Source organism: Zea mays, chromosome 8 (genome assembly GCF_902167145.1).
Source record: "Zea mays cultivar B73 chromosome 8, Zm-B73-REFERENCE-NAM-5.0, whole genome shotgun sequence".
Taxonomy (NCBI): Eukaryota; Viridiplantae; Streptophyta; class Magnoliopsida; order Poales; family Poaceae; genus Zea; species Zea mays.
In genome coordinates this window covers 71,809,061-71,830,378 of record NC_050103.1, presented here as the reverse complement: position 1 = coordinate 71,830,378, position 21,318 = coordinate 71,809,061, and the positions used below count along the sequence as shown (strand labels likewise).

Here is a 21,318-nt window from a genome sequence, read left to right as displayed (position 1 = left end):
ATGAATAGGGACTATGAACGAACGATGAGCGATGAATAGGAACTATGAACGAACGATGAACGATCGAATGATCGAACGAACGAACGATCGGAATTTCGGCAGCATAACGGTAGGAAAAAGATTATTTGGACGAACGAACGGATGAACGATCGAACGATCAGACGAACGGACGAACGAACCATGAACGATCGGACGAACGATCGAACGATCGGACGAACGAACGAACAAACTAAGAACAGGGGACGAACGATCGAAGAACGATCGAACGATCCTTGTGCTAGTGTGTGCTTGTGTGGAACATGGAGTGGGTGTGTGGGGGGGGGGGGGAGAGTTGCCATGAAATGGCTTGGGGTGGGATGAGAGGAGGCCCTTGCCCCTCTATTTATAGCCATGGTGGGGGGATTAGGGGGAGGGATGAGAGGATTAGTGGGAGGATGAGAGGATTAGTGGGAGATTAGCATGTATTTGTCTTGTATAAGTGAGATTAGCTTGTAGAGCTCACCGTATGACACTAGAGGCATACGTATACGTTTGAGCATGAAGAAAGTTATGAAGAAAATATTTATAGGGACTTGAAAAATGATTCTAAAGTTATTTCTCAAGAGGAAAATACTTGGAGATATATCGGTGGAATATCTGGGCAATATTTCTTGAAAGAACTTGAGGGGGATTACTCGGGAAATATCTGGGCGGTATTTCTGGAAAGAATTCGAGGGTGATCACTGGGGAAATATCTGGGTAGTATTTCTGGAAGAATTTGAGGGGGGTCACTGGAGAAATATTTGTAGGATATTTGAGGAGGATTTTGGAGAGAATATAGACCACTATATTTTATTTGCTGATATCAACTCGCAAACAAACATTTTGAAATGAAATTTGAAATTCATTTTGAATTTAGAGCGAGTTTGAGAAAATTTCAGGATTTGAATTTTTGGGATGCTACAAATCTACCCCACTTAAAAGGAATATCGTCCTCGAGATTCGGCTTAGAAGAGTTATGGGTATAGCTTTACTTCAGCTACATATCTTCACTTTGCAGACTCTTCGAGAAGATGGAACTTCAACAAAATCTGGCCTTTGCGGAGCATCTGGTTGCCGATTGCAAACGCTGATTCTGGCTACTCAAAGATCATCTTCAGGCTTCTAGGTTTCGCTTGGCGGCTAGCTTATTGAGGAAGCATTGATGCCAACACACAAACCTTTCTCTTGCAAACTCCCACATGGATTCCTTACTTGATTGGTCTTCTGGTGCTTCATCAACAAAACTTGGGTGACCACTTCTCATCCAGAAACTTATAAGCTTCGATGATCTGGTCCTCCACAAGCTTGCTACATGCCTTCTTCTTTTTCTCCATAGCAGAAACCTTATTGGAACACTACCCCACTTAAAATGAATGAGGGTAGATCTCTTGAATCTTGGGGATTTGAACTCCTTGAAGTACCACATAACAAGGGTGTTACGGGTCCTTCTGCTGTTGTTGCTGCTTGAGAAGGCTGCGGAGGGATGACTGACACAGGGTTGATTCTGGGAGAACCTTCTTCTTATCTTCTCTTCACTATCTTCTTTTCTCTTCTCACTTTTCACTTTTCACTGCCTCTTTCTTTCTCTTTGCTCTTCCCACTCGAGGAGTCTATCGATGAGTATTACCATCATACACTGGAGGAAACCAAAGACTATGAACCATGTGCAACAGTCTTCAACCCAAGAATCACCAAGCATTATGATCTTAGGGGCGAGGGAGTGGAAAAATGGAGTTGCTTGTGATTTGGCAGAGGGGATTTTATCTGGTGTGTGCTTTGCTTGGGATGGGAAATGAGGGAGCTGTTGGGGGGTTTATAGGCGAGAGGGGGTGCTCGGGGGGGGTGTGGAGTGGTAGTGATGGAGCAGGTGACACGAGGCAGCAGGCGCGACATGGGGAGGGGGGCCTGTTGCCGGCGACGATGGCGGTGGGTGCGCTGCAAAAGGGGGCGTGGGTGGCGGTAGTGCGCTGCAAAGGGGGCGTGGGGCGGTGGTAGTGCGCATGGAGGCGGACACGCGTGCGAGGGGCACGGGTGAGTGGTGGGGTCGATGACCCTGATGTTTGTGATCTCTGGTTCCAAGAATCTTTGCCTCTCTGTATGGTAATAACTCCTTATGTCCTCTTTTCCTGTTTACTTTGACTCAGGGGCAGTGCTTTGATTCTCAGGGTCGATCCTTTTGACTGAGCGGCTGGACTGGTTTCTTCTGTAGCTTGTTCCAGGCTTCAAGGGTAAGCTTCTCGATATCTTCTTGGGTAAAGCACTTTTCTCTTGAGATGGGTTAAGGTGAGAATGGAAGCATAAGGTGAGGATTAGATCTAATTTGTGATCTATGTTTTTAGAGAAAACCTTTCTTAAAAAGAAAGAAAACACATAAGTTCAGCAATGATAAGCACAAACAAATCAAATATTTTGAATAGGGGAATAATAGAGTTTTTCCAAAGCACGAACTACTCAGATTCGGGGGCTAAGCATAACTACTATTGCTTGGCTCCTGAATTGAGAACTATGCTAAATGCAACTTATGAGCACTAACGTTAAAGCATCACATATGCACTCAAAAGGGAGGAAAACATCAAGCGAAATTCATTTTGAAATGCCCTAGGGGGCCACACAATTAGAGTTTTGCAAAACACGTGTCTACACGATTACCTCTCATACATGCAGGGCTCTAGCCAAAGTGAAGAAAAACTTCACTACCCAATGCATGCAGAGGACTGGGCATAACTAACTCAGACCTGGCAGCTTCTCTTCTGGCAAGGCTGGCGCACAACTTCAATCTGAGACATCTCCTGGATTGGTTAAGAGGGAGCTGATGTTGATGACTTCTTCTGGCAGCGACTGAGATGGCAAGACGGGGTCGAACTCTTCTTCAAGCGCGACTGGCTCTTGTAGCTCCTCAGAGGGCGGTGGTGCTGGCGGGGTGCTTGCAGCTTCTTCCTTGACTTCAAGGGATGGTGCTGGAATCTTCTTCATGGTGAGGGGCTCAAACAACTCTGGCGGGGGATCTTGGGAGGACTCGGGGTGCTCTTTCTTATCCATAGCCTTAGGGAAGACTGGAATTCCTTCCAAGACTATGGCTCTTTCCGGGAGTTCCCAAGACTTCTTTTCTCCTCTGGTAGAGACCGGGTGACCTTCAAGAATCTGGGGGTCTTCAGCTCTGATGGGTTGAACAGGGTTGGATGAAGCGGGCTCTTGGATCCGCAGGGCTCTACGTTGGTTATGGGTTACCAAGTAGGCCTCCATCAGCTTCTAGACATGCTCATCCTTGGCTTGCTTCAGGGCTTCAACAGCAATGACTTCACGACTTTCCAATGCAGTTGCACGGGCTTGAGCTGTGGTGAGATCCACATGGAGCTTACGGTTGAGCTTCTCTTCATCTTCTGCTCAAGCAATCATCTAACGGTGGTGCCGAGCCAAGAAATCATACTGTGCATCTAGGGTGAGCAGGTAGGCAGTGAGGTACACGACTATGGAGTCGTCCTCAAGCAGCTGTTGTCCTTCCAATGCACGCATCCTGGCCATCCAAACGGGACAGTCTCTCTGAAAGGGCGGAAAGAATCTGAGCGGTGTGTCGGCCACTTCTTCTTCATAGATCTGACACAGGGTCCTCAATGCCTTGCGGGCGACGACTTGGCAGGTGTCTCTGAATCTGTGCCCAGCAGCAGTGACACTCCATTCCACATGGTGTGGACTGGATCCAATGTATACAATCACGACACACTTCTCTGTGCCATGCTCGACGAATTCATGACCATCATACTCTGGCTGGCTCCTGATTCCGAGGCGAACTATGCATGCTCTCAGCAACTTGGGGAAACCATCTTCATTTTGGCAAAAGCTGGTTTGGCAGCGAACCTCCATCTGACTTCTGAGAGAAGGAAAGGGGGAAAGCATTTTTGAAATGAAGGGATGAGAGCAAGATTTTTTTTAAGAAAATAGTTTGGACTCAAAAACTTTTGATCAGGCTAAGGGTTATGTCCTGCGGCCAACCTAACAGCTTCGATACCACCTGAAGCGTCCCCAATCCTCTGGGACTCAAATGTGATACAATTACTAGTCCCAGGAGGCTAGTAAACACATTTATACATCAGCTGATTCCAGATCTGCTTAAACGAGACAAACCTATAAAGGTGGCGATCAACTTTAAGAGTTGGTCCACAACTCGGGACATATCATCAGAGTGGGGCTGAAGCAGCCCGATATACGCAGCGAAGCAAATCAGCGGTCCAACAGCCACAGGCAAGGTTGGGAACAGTCGTAACTCTTACCCGATCTCCTTTTTCTGAAAAACAACAAATAAGCAAGGGTGAGTACAAACGTACTCAGCAGCCCACCTTCACCCGTGGAATGGAGAAATCAGAAATAATGCATGGAATATGTGGAGCTCAGGATATTTGCAGAAACAGCAATATTTTATGCAGGGTTGTTTTTGAAAAACATTTTGTATTTTGCAAAGCGCATCCTCTCCAAAAAGAGCAGGAAGTTTTTCAGTATTATAACAAAATCCCCTGGACTAAACCATCCAGGTATCTCAGCAGTTTCCCACTGGTTTTCATTTCCAAAAACAGCTACTGGACTTCCCATCCACCATAGCTCACGGCTCAACCGCCGAACCTTTTAAAAACCACTTTTCTCAAAACCATCTCTTTTTTTTGGAAAACAAAACATTAATTGCCATACCATACCAGACTCGTCCATTCCTGTGGACACAGATTATTCGAATAGGTTTTCAAACTCTGCGCAGAGGTGTACACTTTACCCACTAGTTCGGCTCTGCGATCCCATGGCCAATGAGACCCGAATCCGACTTTCTTTCTTTCCCCGCACGTCCTAACCTTAACGGTTATCCGGAAGGAGTCAGGCCACCACCATGTCCAAACCGGACAAAACTTCCCCCTCCTTATCCTCCCGGTGCTCCCCAGCCTTCATAACCCTGGGGTTGGACCGTATGAGTTCAGATTGAGTGACTGCCCACATAGTCTCGAGTGGTTGTACTATTAAAGAGTACAGGTAGTGAAGATGACAAACCGGTCCTTATACGAGGGGACAATCCTTCTGCTCACGCCTAAACCAGCTGAGCCAACACCTTAGGCCCTCCCCTAAACCAGGGAGTCCCTGATTATCCCACTCACAAGGTGATAAGGGTGAAAACCATTCATCACACACATTTTGAAAAGCATTTTCTTTTGAAAACTCACACCTGTTCTCAAATCATTTGGAACATATATATCAGGGATTGATTGCGGCAAGCGGCTGGGTGGCCATAATAACTTGTCTCAAAATCATATCATGCATAAAATAACAGGCTGAGGGTTGTGGTTGAAAAATCATAGGTAATTTATGCATCAAAGGGATCCAGTGAGCTTGTCGTGCTTATCCGGCGAAGGGGGAAGGAGAGCTCGCGGAACTGGCTTCTGGCTCCACCGCCTGGCGTAGACTTGCAGATCTGGCCTCCACGAGATGGCACGAACGCTCCGATAACTATGCAACATGAACAAGCAAACATACAAACAAGCAAGTATACCATCAAATATTTAGTATAGTGGTCAGAATAGCGATATATGGATGGGTAGAGTCTTGAGTAGAATCTGTGTCATGTGGTGTTGTGATATTACTGGTGGTGGAGCGGAGGTGCTTACCAGGAGGGTGGACTAGAGGCGAAGCGACACTATGCGTGTAGCCGGCAGAGCAGAGTAACTGAGTGGGTGGGGTGTTTGCCTTGGTTGAGGGTGTTGAGTGTGTGTGGAGAGGGAGAGGGTAGCTGGGTGTATTTATAGCTGGGTGTATGTGGTGTAGCACAGTGAAGTTCACTGTTGGTGAGAATAGTGCCGATTGAATCATCTGACTTAGTATGAACAGGAGAGTTATAGGCAGAATATGGGACAAGAGTATTTTGGGAGTTTTTTGGAATATGGACCATGCTTAAGGGATGACATGGTTGGATAGGGAATAGTTTGATAAGAATTTAGAAACGAGAATTATTGGAATCTGAGTTTGGGAGCCTGGTTCGAAGGAATCTCAAAGTTAAGCGTGCTCAACTTGGAGAAACCTGGGATGGGTGACCAGATGGGAAGTTCCCACTGGAAGGAAAATCACAGTCACCGGAGTTCGTATGACTGGAATATGGTTCTGGCTGGTCTTAGGTGGACTAGACAGCATGATGTATGAGTAGTTGAAATCTGGGGTGATCGGCTAATCAATGAATAGTAACGACGAATAGTGACGACGAAAAAGGTACTAGATATCATCGATGAGTAGTAACGATGATGAATAGTAACGATAATGAATAGTAACACTGAATAGTACGATGGTGAATAGTGTCAGTGAATAGTAATGATGAATAGTAACGGTGAATAGTGATGGTGAATGGTCGTATGAACGAACGATGAATGATGAATAAGAACTATGAACGAACGATGAACGATGAATATGAACTATGAACGAACGGACGAACGATCGAATGATCGGACGAACGAACGATCAGAATTTCGGCAGCATACCGGTAGGACAAAGATTATCTGGAAGAACGATGAATAGGGACCATGAACGAACGATGAACGATGAATAGGAACTATGAACGAACGATGAACGATCAAATGATCGAACGAACGAACGAACGATCGGAATTTCGGCAGCATAACGGCATGACAAAGATTATTTGGATGAACGGACGGACGAACGATCGAATGATGGGACGAACGAACGATCGGAATTTCGGCAGCATAACGGCAGGACAAAGATTATCTGGAAGAACGATGAATAGGGACTATGAACGAACGATGAACGATGAATAGGAACTATGAACGAACGATGAACGATCGAATGATCGAACGAACGAACGATCGGAATTTCGGCAGCATAACGGTTGGAAAAAGATTATTTGGACGAACGAACGGATGAACGATCGAACGATCAGACGAACGAACGAACGAACCATGAACGATCGGACGAACGATCGAACGATCGGACGAACGAACGAACAAACTAAGAACAGGGGACGAACGATCGAAGAACGATCGAACGATCCTTGTGCTAGTGTGTGCTTGTGTGGAACATGGAGTGGGTGTGTGGGGGGGTGGGAAGAGAGTTGCCATGAAATGGCTTGGGGTGGGATGAGAGGAGGCCCTTGCCCCTCTATTTATAGCCATGGTGGGGGGATTAGGGGGAGGGATGAGAGGATTAGTGGGAGGATGAGAGGATTAGTGGGAGATTAGCATGTATTTGTCTTGTATAAGTGAGATTAGCTTGTAGAGCTCACCGTATGACACTAGAGGCATACGTATACGTATGAGCATGAAGAAAGTTATGAAGAAAATATTTATAGGGACTTGAAAAATGATTCTGAAGGTATTTCTCAAGAGGAAAATACTTGGAGATATATCGATGGAATATCTGGGCAATATTTCTGGAAAGAACTTGAGGGGGATTACTCAGGAAATATCTGGGCGGTATTCCTGGAAAGAATTCGAGGGTGATCACTGGGGAAATATCTGGGTAGTATTTCTGGAAGAATTTGAGGGGGGTCACTAGAGAAATATTTGTAGGATATTTGAGGAGGATTTTGGAGAGAATATAGACCACTATATTTTATTTGCTGATATCAACTCGCAAACAAACATTTTGAAATGAAATTTGAAATTCATTTTGAATTTAGAGCGAGTTTGAGAAAATTTCAGGATTTGAATTTTTGGGATGCTACAACAGTTCCAGATTCAGTGCCATAGGCATAGAGCAAAGTATTAGGCATAGATCAAAGTACTACGCATAGAGCAAGGTATTAGGCATCATAGGCATAAGACTGGTCTGCTCAAATCTTTGGAAGGTGCTGCCTTAGCCAAAGCACACGGTGTTTAGGCTCCATCTTCACAAAGCCATCACCTTGCCTTTTGTTGTCCAATAGGTAGGTAAGGCAAGTCATCAACTCCTCATCAGTGAAACCTGGAATACTCATACAAATTTGATACAGATCAGGGTGGACATCTGTGGTCTGGACTACAACAGGTGCTTGGACAGCTTCAGCTAATTTGTTCACAGCTCCAGTAAGCCCTGTCATAATCTCCAACTCTTCATCACTGAGTCTCCTTTTCTTTCCATATGATCCATAGGAACTACCAACACCAGCACCACTATGAGAAGGGCTGGCACCAGCAGAACCAGAAGCAGTAGTACCAACAAGACATGGTTCTTCAGATGCACCAGCACCTTTAGTGACATCCGAGATGGTGCCAAGGGGCTCATTTGAGGCCATGGCATACTTGCCAGTAGCCTGCCCAGCTCCAAATATAATTTGCATCTGCACATAGTTTTCAATTGCCACATTGAGGAATTCAGCATCCTTTGGGTTGTCTTTTGTATGGCCCAGCAGATGTTCATCATCAAGGATGATTGTGAATGTATTCTCATCCCAATGAGCACCGCTTAGGTCCTTGAGCCTACAAACCCTGATCCATTTCTGACGCCACTTCCTCAAATGATTGTAGACCTAGGTTCCTGTGACTTCTTGGCCACTGAATTCAGTCAAAGCCTTGGCAACAGAGTTGACATGGACCTCCTTGAACCCTTTATCCGTTTTTACTCCTTGCCCAACCAAGTCTGCAAACTTCCTCAGGATAAAGCCTGACATCACAGGGGTCCAGCGCATGGCAGTCCTTGAGTTACTACCAGCAGCAACTTGCTCAACTTCCATAGTCTATATAAAATTGAAGTCAAAAGAAGAGGTAATGAAATGGCATCATAGCATAGGACCAGTTTTCTCAGAATATAAAAATAATTAAGTTTCAAAGCAGAAAGTAAGGCTGATAACAAAAAACATCACTGCAGATCATAATTTCTCTCAGCATATAAAAATAATTAAGTTCCAGAAAAAACATCACTGCAGATCACAATTTCTCTCAGCATATAAAAATAATTAAGTTCCACAAAAAACATCACTGCAGATCACAATTTCTCTCAGCATATAAAAATAATTAAGTTCCAAACATCACTGCAGAGTACAATGTTTCTCAGATTGTAAGGCTGAAAACAAAAAACATCACTGCAGATTACAATGTTTCTTAGAAGAAAACCACAAAGAAATTACACACGGCTAGACCCCCTATGCTGCCACATTTGAGTTGATATAGCATCTCTTTGTTGGGTCCAAGTTTGGTTATCATGAACTGCATCAATGGCACCTTCCACATTGGCAATGTTTGGAGCCCAAGTGTTTTCCGAAGGAAAATGTGAATCCAGCCCATATCTAAGAATCCAGTTGTGAAGGATGGTGCATGCTAACACAAGCTTAACTTGTGTCGGATATGGATGAAAAGGCTTGTTGTATAGAATCTTGAATCTATTCTTCAAGACACCGAAAGCTCTCTCAATTGTTACTCGGAGGGAAGAATGCCTTAGATTGAAGAGTTCTCTTGGATTGAGTGGATGATTTCCTCCACCAAATTCTCTTAGATGATATCTTGTGCTACGGTAAGGAGGTAGAAATCCAGGTCTAACAGCATAACCAGCGTCAACTAAATAGAATTTTCCTAGTTCAAAGAATTCTAGTTAGTTTGATTGTGAAGTAATTTAAAATCATATTCAAACATGTCATGGAATTACCTGGTGGCACAATGAGACCATCAGATCTTTCCAATGCATCTGATAGAATCAAGGCATCATGAGCTGAACCTTCCCAGCCAGCAAGAACATAGGTAAATCTCAAATCAAAATCAACAGCTGCTAGAACATTTTGTGTTGTTGTGTGCTTTCTACCCATGAAAGCTGCTCTCATTGAACTAGGAACCCTAGCCAATACATGTGTGCCATCAATGGCACCAACGCAATCCTAAATGTTTAAGTTAAAATTATTAAAACAAAGACAATACTAATAGATTTCAATTAAATGGTTAATGTGCAATCCTAAGTGGAATGGAAAGTACCTTGAAGTACGGGTACCATCTTCTACTAACATGAATTTTGGGATGGACAGAGGTGGAAGGAGGGGTGATCATCTCAGTGCGTAGCTTACCAATTGCACTTAACACCTCGTGAAAATATCTACTAATAGTCTCAGTAGATCTTCGGAAGGTGAATTTGAGAACTCTAAACCTTTGATTATGACCAACAACATGTAGAAACATTGCAGCTTGTTCTTCTACAGAACTGTGAATACTATCCCTTAGCAAGTGTCAAGACCGAAACAAAGCACAAAGCTCAAAGAAAGGGACCTTAGACATTCTAAGCAGCTCCACACATTGAATATCATCAGATTCATAGATAAATCTAAGATTTGCCTGCCTCTCAATGTCCCTTTGAAACATTGGACCATATGTGACACGAGGATGAAAGAGTACGTGTAAGGCATGCAAACAGCCAACAAGATATAGCAACAACCAATGTCGATGCTCTCAACTTCAGCAAATGACGATTTGGACCCAACATATCTGAATAAATAAGATAAGGGAATTGTTGAATGAGAAAAAAATTGTACTCTGCTCAGATTAAAAAAACAAGCCAGGGTTGCTACATCTAATGATGTTCCTCCAAACTGGCTTGGTAACATCACTGAAAAATTGTAGTCTGCTCAGATTGAACCAAAAAACATCACTGAGAAATTGTGGTGTGCTCAGATTGAACCAAAAAACATCACTGAAAAATTGTGGTCTGTTCAGATTGAAAAAAAACATCACTGAGAAATTGTGGTCTGCTCAGATTGAAAAAAAACATCACTGAAAAGTTGTGGTCTGCTCAAATGTACAGAAAACATCACTGAAAACTGGTCCTAAGCTCAGACTTTACATAATTTCATCACTGAAAAAATGGTCAGAATATAAAGAAGAGAGTTATGGAGGTAGCAGCATAATATAATGCATTAACTACCTGCATAGTATAAAAAGAAGATAGTTATGGAGGTAGCTGCATAATATAATGCATTAATCCATTAAATTAAACAAGACAATAGGCTACAGAGGGGGAGAAGAAAGGAGGAACAAAAGGTAAGATTGTTGTAAGGAAAGAGGAAAACAGGAATACATGAAGGTAAGAGGGGGAGAAGAAAAGAGGAACAACTAGCTACTTAATATAATAGACAGATTATGCTAGTTGCATAATCCATTAAATTAAACAAGACAAGCATGACAAACATGTTAAATTCAGTTAAGTCAATAAATAAACACATCACTGAAAAGTTCAGTTAAGTTAAGTTAAGTTAAGTTATAATTGAACAACATGCTACTTAATATAATATTGAAAAGTTCAGTTAAGTTCAGTTATAATTGAAAAGTTCAGTTATAATTGAACAACATGCTACTTAATATAATATTGAAAAGTTTAGTTAAGTTCAGTTATAATTGAAAAGTTCAGTTATAATTGAACAACATGCTACTTAATATAATATTGAAAAGTTCAGTTAAGTTCAGGTAGTCAAGAATATTGAAAGCACATCACTGAAAACTTCAGTTAAGCACATCAGTAAAAAAATCTATTGATTGCAGATATAAAGAAAGCACATCACTAAAAAGTTCAGTTAAACATGCTCAAATGGCTTTCTTACAGTACTGACAGAGCCTTAAAACATCACTGATGAATCATACATTATCAAAAGGGTATGTTTCCTATTTATTCTGTAAACAGATCTAGACAAGAATTTAACGAGGAATACTAATCAGATATACTAATCAAATATATAAACAAAGACAAGAGTTTGGTACTAGACAACAGATCAGCAAGGCAAGTATACTAATCAGATATATAAACAAAGACAAGAACTTTACGACAAACGAGAAGATCACAGATCAGTAATCGAGGGAACTAGGAGGACAAACGAGAAGAGAAGATCTAGATGGGTACTAACCTGAGAAGAGGGAGACGACACAGCTAGGGTTCACTCGCAGCTGAGAACCGATCGAGGTCGTAGGAGAGCGATCTAATCTGAGAAGAGGGAGACCACACGGCTAGGGTTTGCTCGCAGCTGAGAACCGATCGAGGTCGTAGGAGAGCGATCCTTGCGAAGCAGATGAAATCAAATGAGAAGATAAAGCAGATGAAAGTAGATGAGCAGCCAAGAAAGGGGCTTACCTTGCGAAGTAGATGAAAGTAGATCGACAGATCGAGCTCGTCCGCGGGCGTGGTGTCGTCACCACGGGTGGAGAGAGATGACGGCGGCGAGCCCGTGAGCACGGCGACTGCGAGTGAACCCGAGAGGCGAGAGCGAGTGAACCCGAGAGGCGAGAGCGAGTGAACTCGAGGGCGAGAGCCGCGGCGGCGGCTGCGAGTGGCGAGAGAACCCGAGAGGAGAGTGGTGAGAGGATAGAACCCTAGAGCCGCGGCGGCGCCTGCGAGTGGTCTGAAGACGAGAGCGAGAGGAGAGTGGCGAGAGGAGAGAACCCTAGCACCGCGGCGGCTGCGAGGGGTCTGAAGACGAGAGCGAGAGGAGAGTGGCGAGAGGAGAAAACCCTAGAGCCGTGGCGGCTGCGAGTGGCCAGGCTCACTTGCGAAGCAAATTTTCCGCGTTCGAAATGGGCCTGGTTGTGCGCTCGTTTGAGACAGGCTCGTGCGCTGGGCCACGAAACCAAACATTGAGACGTTGTTTCAAATGGGCCTAGTTGTGCTCTGGGCCAGGCAACCAAACATACCCATAGTTGTCCAAATGGGCCGGCCCGTCGGGCGGCACGCGGCCCGGCACTGTAGCAGCCCGGCATGAGCACGGCCCGGCCCGATTGGAGCCGTGCCCGGGCCAGCCCGGCACGGGCACAGTGCCATGCTTGGGCAGCTAAGTCGGTCCGCGGTGCAGGCACGAGCCTAACACGGCAAATAGGCCGGCCTGGTACCAGCCCGCCTAAACGCGGATGTAATACCGTCGCGCGCCGCGCCTAACCGCGATCCCCATTCCCCACCCGAAAACCTAAACCTAATCCCGCGATCGCCTCTCCTCTCGCTCTCGCGCCTCTCCCACGCTGCCGGCTGCTGCCTCTCCCTCGTCCGCTCCCCTCCGATCAACGGCGAACCTGTGCCGGCTGCTGCCTCTCCTTCGTCCGCTCCCCTCGGATCCGACGATCTGGTGACTGGTGTTGTCGGGTATCGTATCGGCCTCCGTCTCTCGCCCTCTCCCTCGTCCGCTCCCCTCTGCTCGACAGATCTGCTTCTCCCTCGTCCGCTCCCCTCTGCTCGCCGGCGAGCCAGCGCTGTGCCGGACTGCCGGTCGTCGACGGATCCGTCGATCTGGTGACCGGTGCTCTAATCCTCCTCTCCTATCCCTACTCCGTAACCCTAATCCTCGATCTGGTGACTGGTCTTCGTGTCTCCTCTCCTCTCGTTGCCTCATCGGTGGATCTGGTGCTTCGGCGAGCAGGTATGCTCCTCTCGTTGCCTCATCAATTTCGTGTCTCCTCCTCTACTAAGACCTTGTCCCTCTCCTCTCTGCATGTGAAGGACGTCGGCCATCTGGTTGGTGTCTCTCATCGTGAGGAGCCGGAGACGCCGTGAGCTCGTGACGGGTTGGGCTGGCCGCTGGCGATGGCATCCATTGGAGACGTCCAGGAGCTAGACCCAATCGCCGAGGATGAGGAGAGGAGGCTAGAAGACGAGAACGCAGCCGATGATGCACTCCAGTTCCTCATCGGTAGTGCTGGTGTCGTTGAGGCGGGAACCGCGACTGGATCCACGCCGACTGGATCCACGCCGACGAGCCCCACGGTCGAGGCGACCAGTGGCTCTGGATCCCACATCCGTTCGAGGAGGAGGGGACCTACGTCCAAAGTATGGCAAGACTTTGAAGAAGTGACTGCCATGGAGGGAGGTAAGGAGGTAAGAATCGCTGCCGTTTGCCATTACTGCAAGCAAACTTTATCTGCTAAGTCTTCTTCTGGTACTGGGCACTTGATCAGACACTCGATGCATTGCTTAGCTAAGAAAGAAAAGGAGAAAGCTGGCATTGTCCAGTCTGTTCTTAGATTTAATACTGATGGTTCTGTTATTACATGGGAGTACTCTGCTAGTGTTGCACGATCTGAGCTTTGTCGTTTGATTGCTAGATTAGATTTGCCTATTTCATTTGGTGAATCAGATGCTTTCCAGGAGTACATTACCCGTGCTCACAATCCTAGGTTCATTAAGTCATCTAGGCAAACAACTGCAAGGGATTTAATTAAACTCTTTAATGACCGGGCTGGACAACTAATTGAGGTCTTAAAATCTGTATCCTCTGTTGCTTTAACCTCTGATATTTGGTCTGGCAAGGCCAAAGAGGATTACATAAGTGTAGTTGCTCATTTTGTTAATTGTAACTGGTGTTTAGAAAAGAGGCTGCTTGGTTTAAGACCTATAGAAGTTGCACATACAGGTGAAAACATAGCTGAGCGTGTTGCAATTGTTGCAGATGACTATGAGATTAGTGATAAAATTTTTGCTATTGTTCTAGATAATGCTTCTTCTAACAAAACTGCAATGCATCATCTTAAACCTGTTTTCTCTGGTTACATTGGCCATATAATACAGTCTGATGCTTCTACTGATGAATGCTTGAGTGAAGTTTTCTTGCATCAGCGTTGTGCTTGCCATATTATTAATTTGATTGTGAAATGTGGTTTGAAACGCTTGAAACAACATGTTGAAGATTTTAGAACTGCTATTACTTTTTTAAATGCTTACAATCAACGTATTGCTGCTTATAAGCAATATTGTTTGAGTGTTGGTGTTAGACCTCGCAAGTTTGGAGTGGACATGGATGTTAGATGGAACTCAACTTTTCTTATGCTTAAGCATTTAGTTCCCTATAGAGGGACTTTCTCTGTGTGGATTAAGACAAACCATCCTTGCAAAGAGGATGGGTCTGTCTTACTTAGTGATGATCATTGGTACATTGCTGAGAAGATGTTATCTTTTCTTCAAGTCTTCTATGATTCAACTGTTGCACTGTCTGGTGTTTACTATCCAACATCACCTTTAATGCTACATCATATCTTGAAAATTGCTAGACAACTAAATGCATTTGAAAATGATAGACTGCTTAGAGAAGCTATTGTTCCTATGAAGTCCAAGTTTCTGAAATATTGGAGGGATATACCCATTCTCTATGCTTTTGCTTTCATTCTTGACCCTAGAGCTAAGATGAGGGGGTTTCACAAACTTCTTCTCAGGTTGTCTTCTCTAATTGCTACTGATTACAGTACCTTTCCATCTACTATTCGTACCAAATTAAGTAAGATGTACATAATCTATGAGACCAAATTTGGTGAGGTGTGCTTGAATGCAAATCAGCAGCCTGCATCTGGTGGTTCTGGTAAGGCTAGTGAGGCTTGGGATGACATCTATGGTGATGATGATTCTTTTTTTGCTTCTATTGGAAGGGGTGCAGGTCCCTCAGTATCATCTTCTCAATCTGCTCTCTCTGAACTGTCTTCATATCTTGACAGTGACACTGAAACTCAGTTTGGCTCTGATTTCAATATTCTTACCTGGTGGAAAAGCCATAACCAGACTTATCCTATACTTTCTATAATTACTAAAGATGTACTAACTGTCCCTGCTTCTACAATATCTTCGGAGTCCACTTTTAGTCTTGCTGGCAGGGTCCTCGAGGAACGGCGACGGCGGCTAACAACTGACATGGTGGAGGTCCTCTCATGCATCAAGGACTGGGAGCTAGCAGACTTGCACAAGCAGCATGAGGTGGAGAAGGAGACCAAGGAACTAGAAGTGGCTTATGGATCTTTGTACCTGGATGATGAACAAGAAACAGTTTCTGGGATCAAGAGAAAGGAGCAAGAAAGAGTTGAAGTGACAAGGAACAGGAGAATTAGAACTTGAACTCATGATTTATGTAATGGACTGTAAGTCTGTAATTGACACTTGAACTTGAACAGTTTAACTATAACTCTATAAAGAGCTGGTTGTACTCTTTTCCTTCCTAGGGTTTTCTTACGAGGTGTGAGTTTTTACCTAGGAAGGTTTTTAATGAGGCAGCATTGCACTAAGGCTCCAGTCTTAATTAATTCTGTGTATATTGCTAAAATGTGTGTAGAAATCTGTGTATGAAACTGTTTATGTTTTTTAGTACAAATCTGTTTATGGGCCCGGGCCCGAGCACGACACTAGTAGCCCGTCGTGCCTCCGGCCCAGCCCAGCCCGTGTAAGATCAGCCATGCCGGGTCTGGACTGGTTACTGTAGCCCACGGGCCGGCCCGGCCCGGCCCGACACGGTATATGATCGGGCCGGGCTTGGGCAAGTGTATTTCGTGCCGGGTCAAATCGTGCCCGGGCCGGCCCGGCACGAACGTTTGGACATCTATACCCAGTGGCGAAGCCACCAGGGGGGCCGGAGTGGGCCTGACACCCCCAATGGCCCAACCAAGTCAAATTAATAATGTATCCTATAACCCATTATCTTGCTGCCAGTTTATTATTTGGTAGTCTGAAATCCTTAATTTTTGGCCAACCAAGTGGATTAGTTAAGCTGGGTAAAGATTCTTCTTATCCGATGGTAAATAAATTATTGAGATTACTCTTAACTCTCCCTGTGTCAACTGCGACCACAAAGAGAGCCTTTTCAGCTATGAAATTTGTGAAGACACGTCTTCGAAGAAAAATAGAAGATGCCTATTTACGGGATTATCTAGTCATTTATATTGAAAGGGAATTAGCGGCAATGATTTGTTCTGATGATATTATCAAGGCCTATAATCTAGCTAATACACGTAGAGCTAAATTCAAAATAACTGAGATGTAATTTTATTTTGTTTGACAAAATAGATGTTGTTTCATTATACAGTTTTTTAATGAAGATTATATATCAATATATACATTGTGGTTGGTTCCCTTACCATTTTTATATTATGTTTTTGCTGGTTTGGTTGCTTGGAGGCTAAGCCTATCTCCTCTGTCTTTGGATCCTGGCTTCGCCCCTGTCTATACCTGTCCCTTGCACTCCTCTGCCTTCCTGCGTAGCATAGCAAAGAAAGCGCATGAACTGGCTTCGATGGAACTCGCCTTTCGTTAACCAAAAACTCGCCAACTGGAAGCTGTGCTGTGCCGGAAACGAGTGCTTTATTTCTAGTCGCTGTGTTGCTGGTGCCAGACTGCTCGCTCGCTCGCTCGCTCGCTCTCCGTTGCATCGCTGTTGCCTTGCTTGCGCACAAAGCAAAGCCGAGGAGCGCGCCGGAACAAAGCAGAAACTCACAGGGGCCAAAGTGCCAGAACCCCCCTCTCCCGTCGCCTCCCCCATATATCTTCGAGTCTTCTCGTCGTCCGCTCCAGTCCCTGCAGCACTGCACGTCGCGTCGCCCACCACCCCCACGTCCTCCCTGTCTCTCTCCCCCGTCTTACCAACCACCAGTCCACCACCCGATCGCAACGTTTCCAGCCAAACCAACGCACGGACGCCCTCTCCCGCACCAGGGCAGCGGCAGCGGAGCGGCGGCCAATGGCCATCGAGGCGGACACGGCGGCGGCGAGGGCGGGCTCGGTTTCGGAGACGGCGCCCATATCCCCGACCGATGCGGTGGCGCCTGCGGGTCCGGCGCGCTCGCGCGGGTGGCTGAGGAAGCTCGTCTCCAGGGACTACAACCTGCCCCGGAGCGGCCGGCGCTGGAGGCTGGCCGTCCCATCCGCCGCCGGCGCGTCCAGGCTCGCGTCGTCGCTCTCGCGCTCCCTCAGGTGGAAGCGCCGGCTCCCGGGTCTCCCCTCCCTCACCCTGCGCAGCGGCTCCGCGGCCGCCGTGGTCGACGCCGTCGCGTTCCGCGTCATGTACGTCGTCGAGGCCGTCGTGCTGGGCCTCGCGCTCTCCTGCTTCTTCCTCTGCTGCGGCTGCCACCTCTAATTGAGCTGCCCGCTTTTATTTCTCCCGTCTCTTCACTTCACTTCACCGCTCGGCCTTGGCGTGTACCAAATGCCCATCGTTTTGTTTTCCCCTTTCGATGTTCTTCCTGTACATCTCCTGCTTCTGGAACAAAGCAATATGAAAACTTGCGGTGCCTATCGGGTGTTGATTATTTTAATTTGCGTGTTTTTGGATTCATGCAAGAAATTGCGATCACGGAGAGTGGGACCCAGCGAGTTTCTTGTTTGTTTATGCACATCACTGTCGCTGTCCCGTTGAAAAAAAAAAGAAAGCAACGGCGGGATATCTTGCAATCCAACCAACCAACCAAAATCGTGGCTGCGGCTGTGGACAATCGGCAGCTTGCGAGTAGCTCCGGTACGGAGGGGATCATGGAGGAGGGGCGGCAACTGGAAGCGGCGGCGTTCGGTTTTCCGGCGCCGGTGCAGCCGGGGGCCACGCGCGTGGGGTGGATCGGCATCGGCGTCATGGGCGGCGCCATGGCCAAGCGCCTCCTCGCGGCAGGGTACGCGGTCACCGCGTACGCTCGCACGCCGTCCAGGGCGGAGAGCCTCGTCGCGGCGGGCGCGAGCCTCGCGGACTCGCCGGCCGCCGTGGCCGCCGCGTCCGACGTGGTGTTCACCATGGTCGGGAACCCCGGCGACGTCCGCGCGGTGGTCCTGGACCCGGCCGCCGGGGCCCTCGCGGGCCTCCGCCGCGGCGGCGTGCTGGTGGACTGCACGAGCTCCTCCCCGTCCCTCGCGCGCGAGGTCGCCGCGGCCGCGGCCGCGGCGGGCTGCCACGCCGTCGACGCGCCGGTCTCCGGAGGCGACGTGGGCGCGCGGGACGGCACGCTGGCCGTCTTCGCCGGCGGCGACGAGGCCGTCGTCGCCTGGCTCGCGCCGCTCTTCGCCAGCCTCGGCAGGGCGACCCGCATGGGCGCGCCGGGCAGCGGCCAGAGCAGCAAGATCGCCAACCAGGTCGCGGTGGCCGGCGCGGTGGTGGGCCTCGGCGAGGCCGTGTCCTTCGCCCGCGCGGCGGGGCTCGACGCGCCGCTGTTCCTCGGCGCGGTGTCCAGGGGCGCGGCCTGGTCGCGCGTCATGGACGTCTTCGGCGGCCGCTTGCTCCGCCGCGAGTTCGCGTCCGGGGGCAGCGTGCGGTACATCGTCAAGGACCTCGGCATGGCGCTGGAGGTCGGAGACGGCGGGGAGGAGGAGGTCAACGTGCTGCCTGGAGCGGCGCTGTACCGGCAGATGTTCTCGGCCATGGTGGCCAATGGCGACGGGGACCTGAGCTTGCAGGGACTGATCACCGTTATCGAGCGCCTGAACGGCATTGCAAAGTAGCGAAGGCTGCAGCAGGCAAGGTGCTGCTTTTTTGTTGATGGAGACTGCAGGAAAGGTGTTCGCCGGAATGCAACACTGGACCCGAAGACGCCTGAGCTTGTGACATGGACTTGTTTTTTGTATTCAAAACACTGTTTCGAGCTTGATTTGCGTTTGTAATTTCGCCCCTAAATAAAACTTTGCTTTCAACGTGTGAATTGTGAAATAACGCCACAGCAAAATCAAAGCGCCTCAACTGAAGCCAACGTAATCATCTGACGGCTGGGCTAGCTCGCGACTCGCGAGGACTGTAGACACCACGAAAGACGGCTGAGGACCGCCGGAGGCAGGGGGAGTAGTGTCATCTTTATCTCTTTCCCCTTCACAGCCAAAATCTTCAGCAGAGGGTTTGTGGGAACCTCGTTTCTGTAATACAAATGAGATCTTGCACTTGCAAATCTGACCCTTTCTTTACAGTTGTGCCGAGAAAAAAATTCTGCATAGAAAAGTTCACAGAGATTTCAATGCTTTGTAGAAAAAACAATTCATCTTTTGTATGTGTTAGAGAAATAGAAAATGGTTAACCCCATATGTGCCTAGGCCATTTGGCCTAAGGGTATTTTTTAGTCTGAGAGCCTGTTAAACATATTTTCCCTACCAAGAGTTGGAATAAAAAAGAAGACACCCTATCTATATGATTCCAAGGGGAGGGGCAATCCCACATTCTTGTTTGAATGTACTGGTTACTAGTTCACAGCTAATATTAGCTTAATTCTGTTTGGAACCAAAAGCTAAAAGGTAGATATATTGATGGTTTTATCTATCATGTATTTCGCCTTTTATATGCTACTGGTAAACCATGTGAATAGAGGTAAGTGAAAAGGCCAAAATATCAGATCTATTGGGTAGGTTGGTACAATTAGTGAGGTTCTTGTTATTTGGCTACTTAGCTAATAATTAATTGATATATTATCTGCACATATTATAATCCATCCTAGCTAAGCTAATTTTTAGTATCTAACAATTACCGAAGTGGATTCTAACACCTCCTTAGTTGAAACAATGTATATATGCAAATTTACTAAGTGATGGTATCAAACATCGACAATTTACACGCTATATAGTGGTCTGTTGCACATTTTTACCACCACCAAGCTTTTAGATACCGTATTTATCTCTAGAATATTCATACTTTATCATTAAGTATAGTTAGTATCTTTGTTCTTGGACATGGAGATAAATCTAAAATATTCTATGAAAAAATATCTCTTCTCATATATTTGTTTTTCGAATCCTTCAATAAACTCTCAAGTGAAATACTCGATCCGTTTCAAATTATAAAATATCTTATTTTTGTTGGAGAGTCAAAACGTCTTAAGTTCGATTAGAATTATTTTTAAAATATTATTAGAAAAGAATCTAATAGTATCATAAATACTATTACTTTATTATACAAATTTGATCAACATCGAATGTTTTGACTTACCAAAATGTTAAAATATCTTATAATTTAGGGTGAAAGGAGTATTTTTTTCTCAAGTACTTAATGTTTTTTATGGAAATTTTCAAATATGCAGTGCTATATTCGACAGTTTCCTTGATAAAAACCACCTACCACTACTATTCGTCGTGTTCTTTCATAAAAAATGTTGCAAGATACCCTCATATTTAACTACAAGTTCATTAAAACAACAAAGACTCCGTGGCCCAATGGATAAGGCGCTGGTCTACGGAACCAGAGATTCTGGGTTCGATCCCCAGCGGAGTCGCATTTGTTTTTTTTTCTAGTTTCATATATTTGCATATAAGATATTTTAACTGATTACGAATATTCCTTTTTCAATTTCAGAGTTTTCACTGATCACTTTTCATTTCTCTTCAGATATCTCACTGAATGTCCTTGCAGCATTCATATTTGTTTTCACTGAATGGCCTTTGTTTTTATCTTCAGAACTTTCACTAAACGCCCTTGCATCATTCTCACTGAATGTCCTTGCAGCATTCACATCCGTTTTCACTGCGCAGCCTTGCAGCATTCGTATCTTTCAGTGCGCGACCTTGCAGTATTTTTTTTTTCTTTTCCATATTCAGAACTTTCACTGAACGGCTTCACAACATGCCAGCGTTCATGCATTCACTGAGCGGGCTTGCAGACTATTAACCTCCCACTCGTAGTCCAGAGCG

The 21,318-nt window shown here is 46.2% G+C and overlaps 1 protein-coding gene and 1 non-coding gene across 2 annotated transcripts; both read left to right on the top strand.

The window, feature by feature from the left end:
- Nucleotides 1–18,130: 18,130 nt before the first annotated feature.
- On the top strand, nt 18,131–19,344 carry LOC100277777 (uncharacterized). The gene has a single exon (NM_001151261.2). The coding sequence runs from the start codon at nt 18,202–18,204 to the stop codon at nt 19,153–19,155; it is 954 nt and encodes a 317-aa protein (NP_001144733.2). The 5' UTR covers nt 18,131–18,201; the 3' UTR covers nt 19,156–19,344.
- A 1,486-nt stretch (nt 19,345–20,830) lies between these two features.
- On the top strand, nt 20,831–20,903 carry TRNAR-ACG (transfer RNA arginine (anticodon ACG)). Its single transcript has one exon. It is a non-coding gene; the product is annotated as a tRNA-Arg (tRNA).
- The last annotated feature ends 415 nt before the right edge of the window (nt 20,904–21,318 follow it).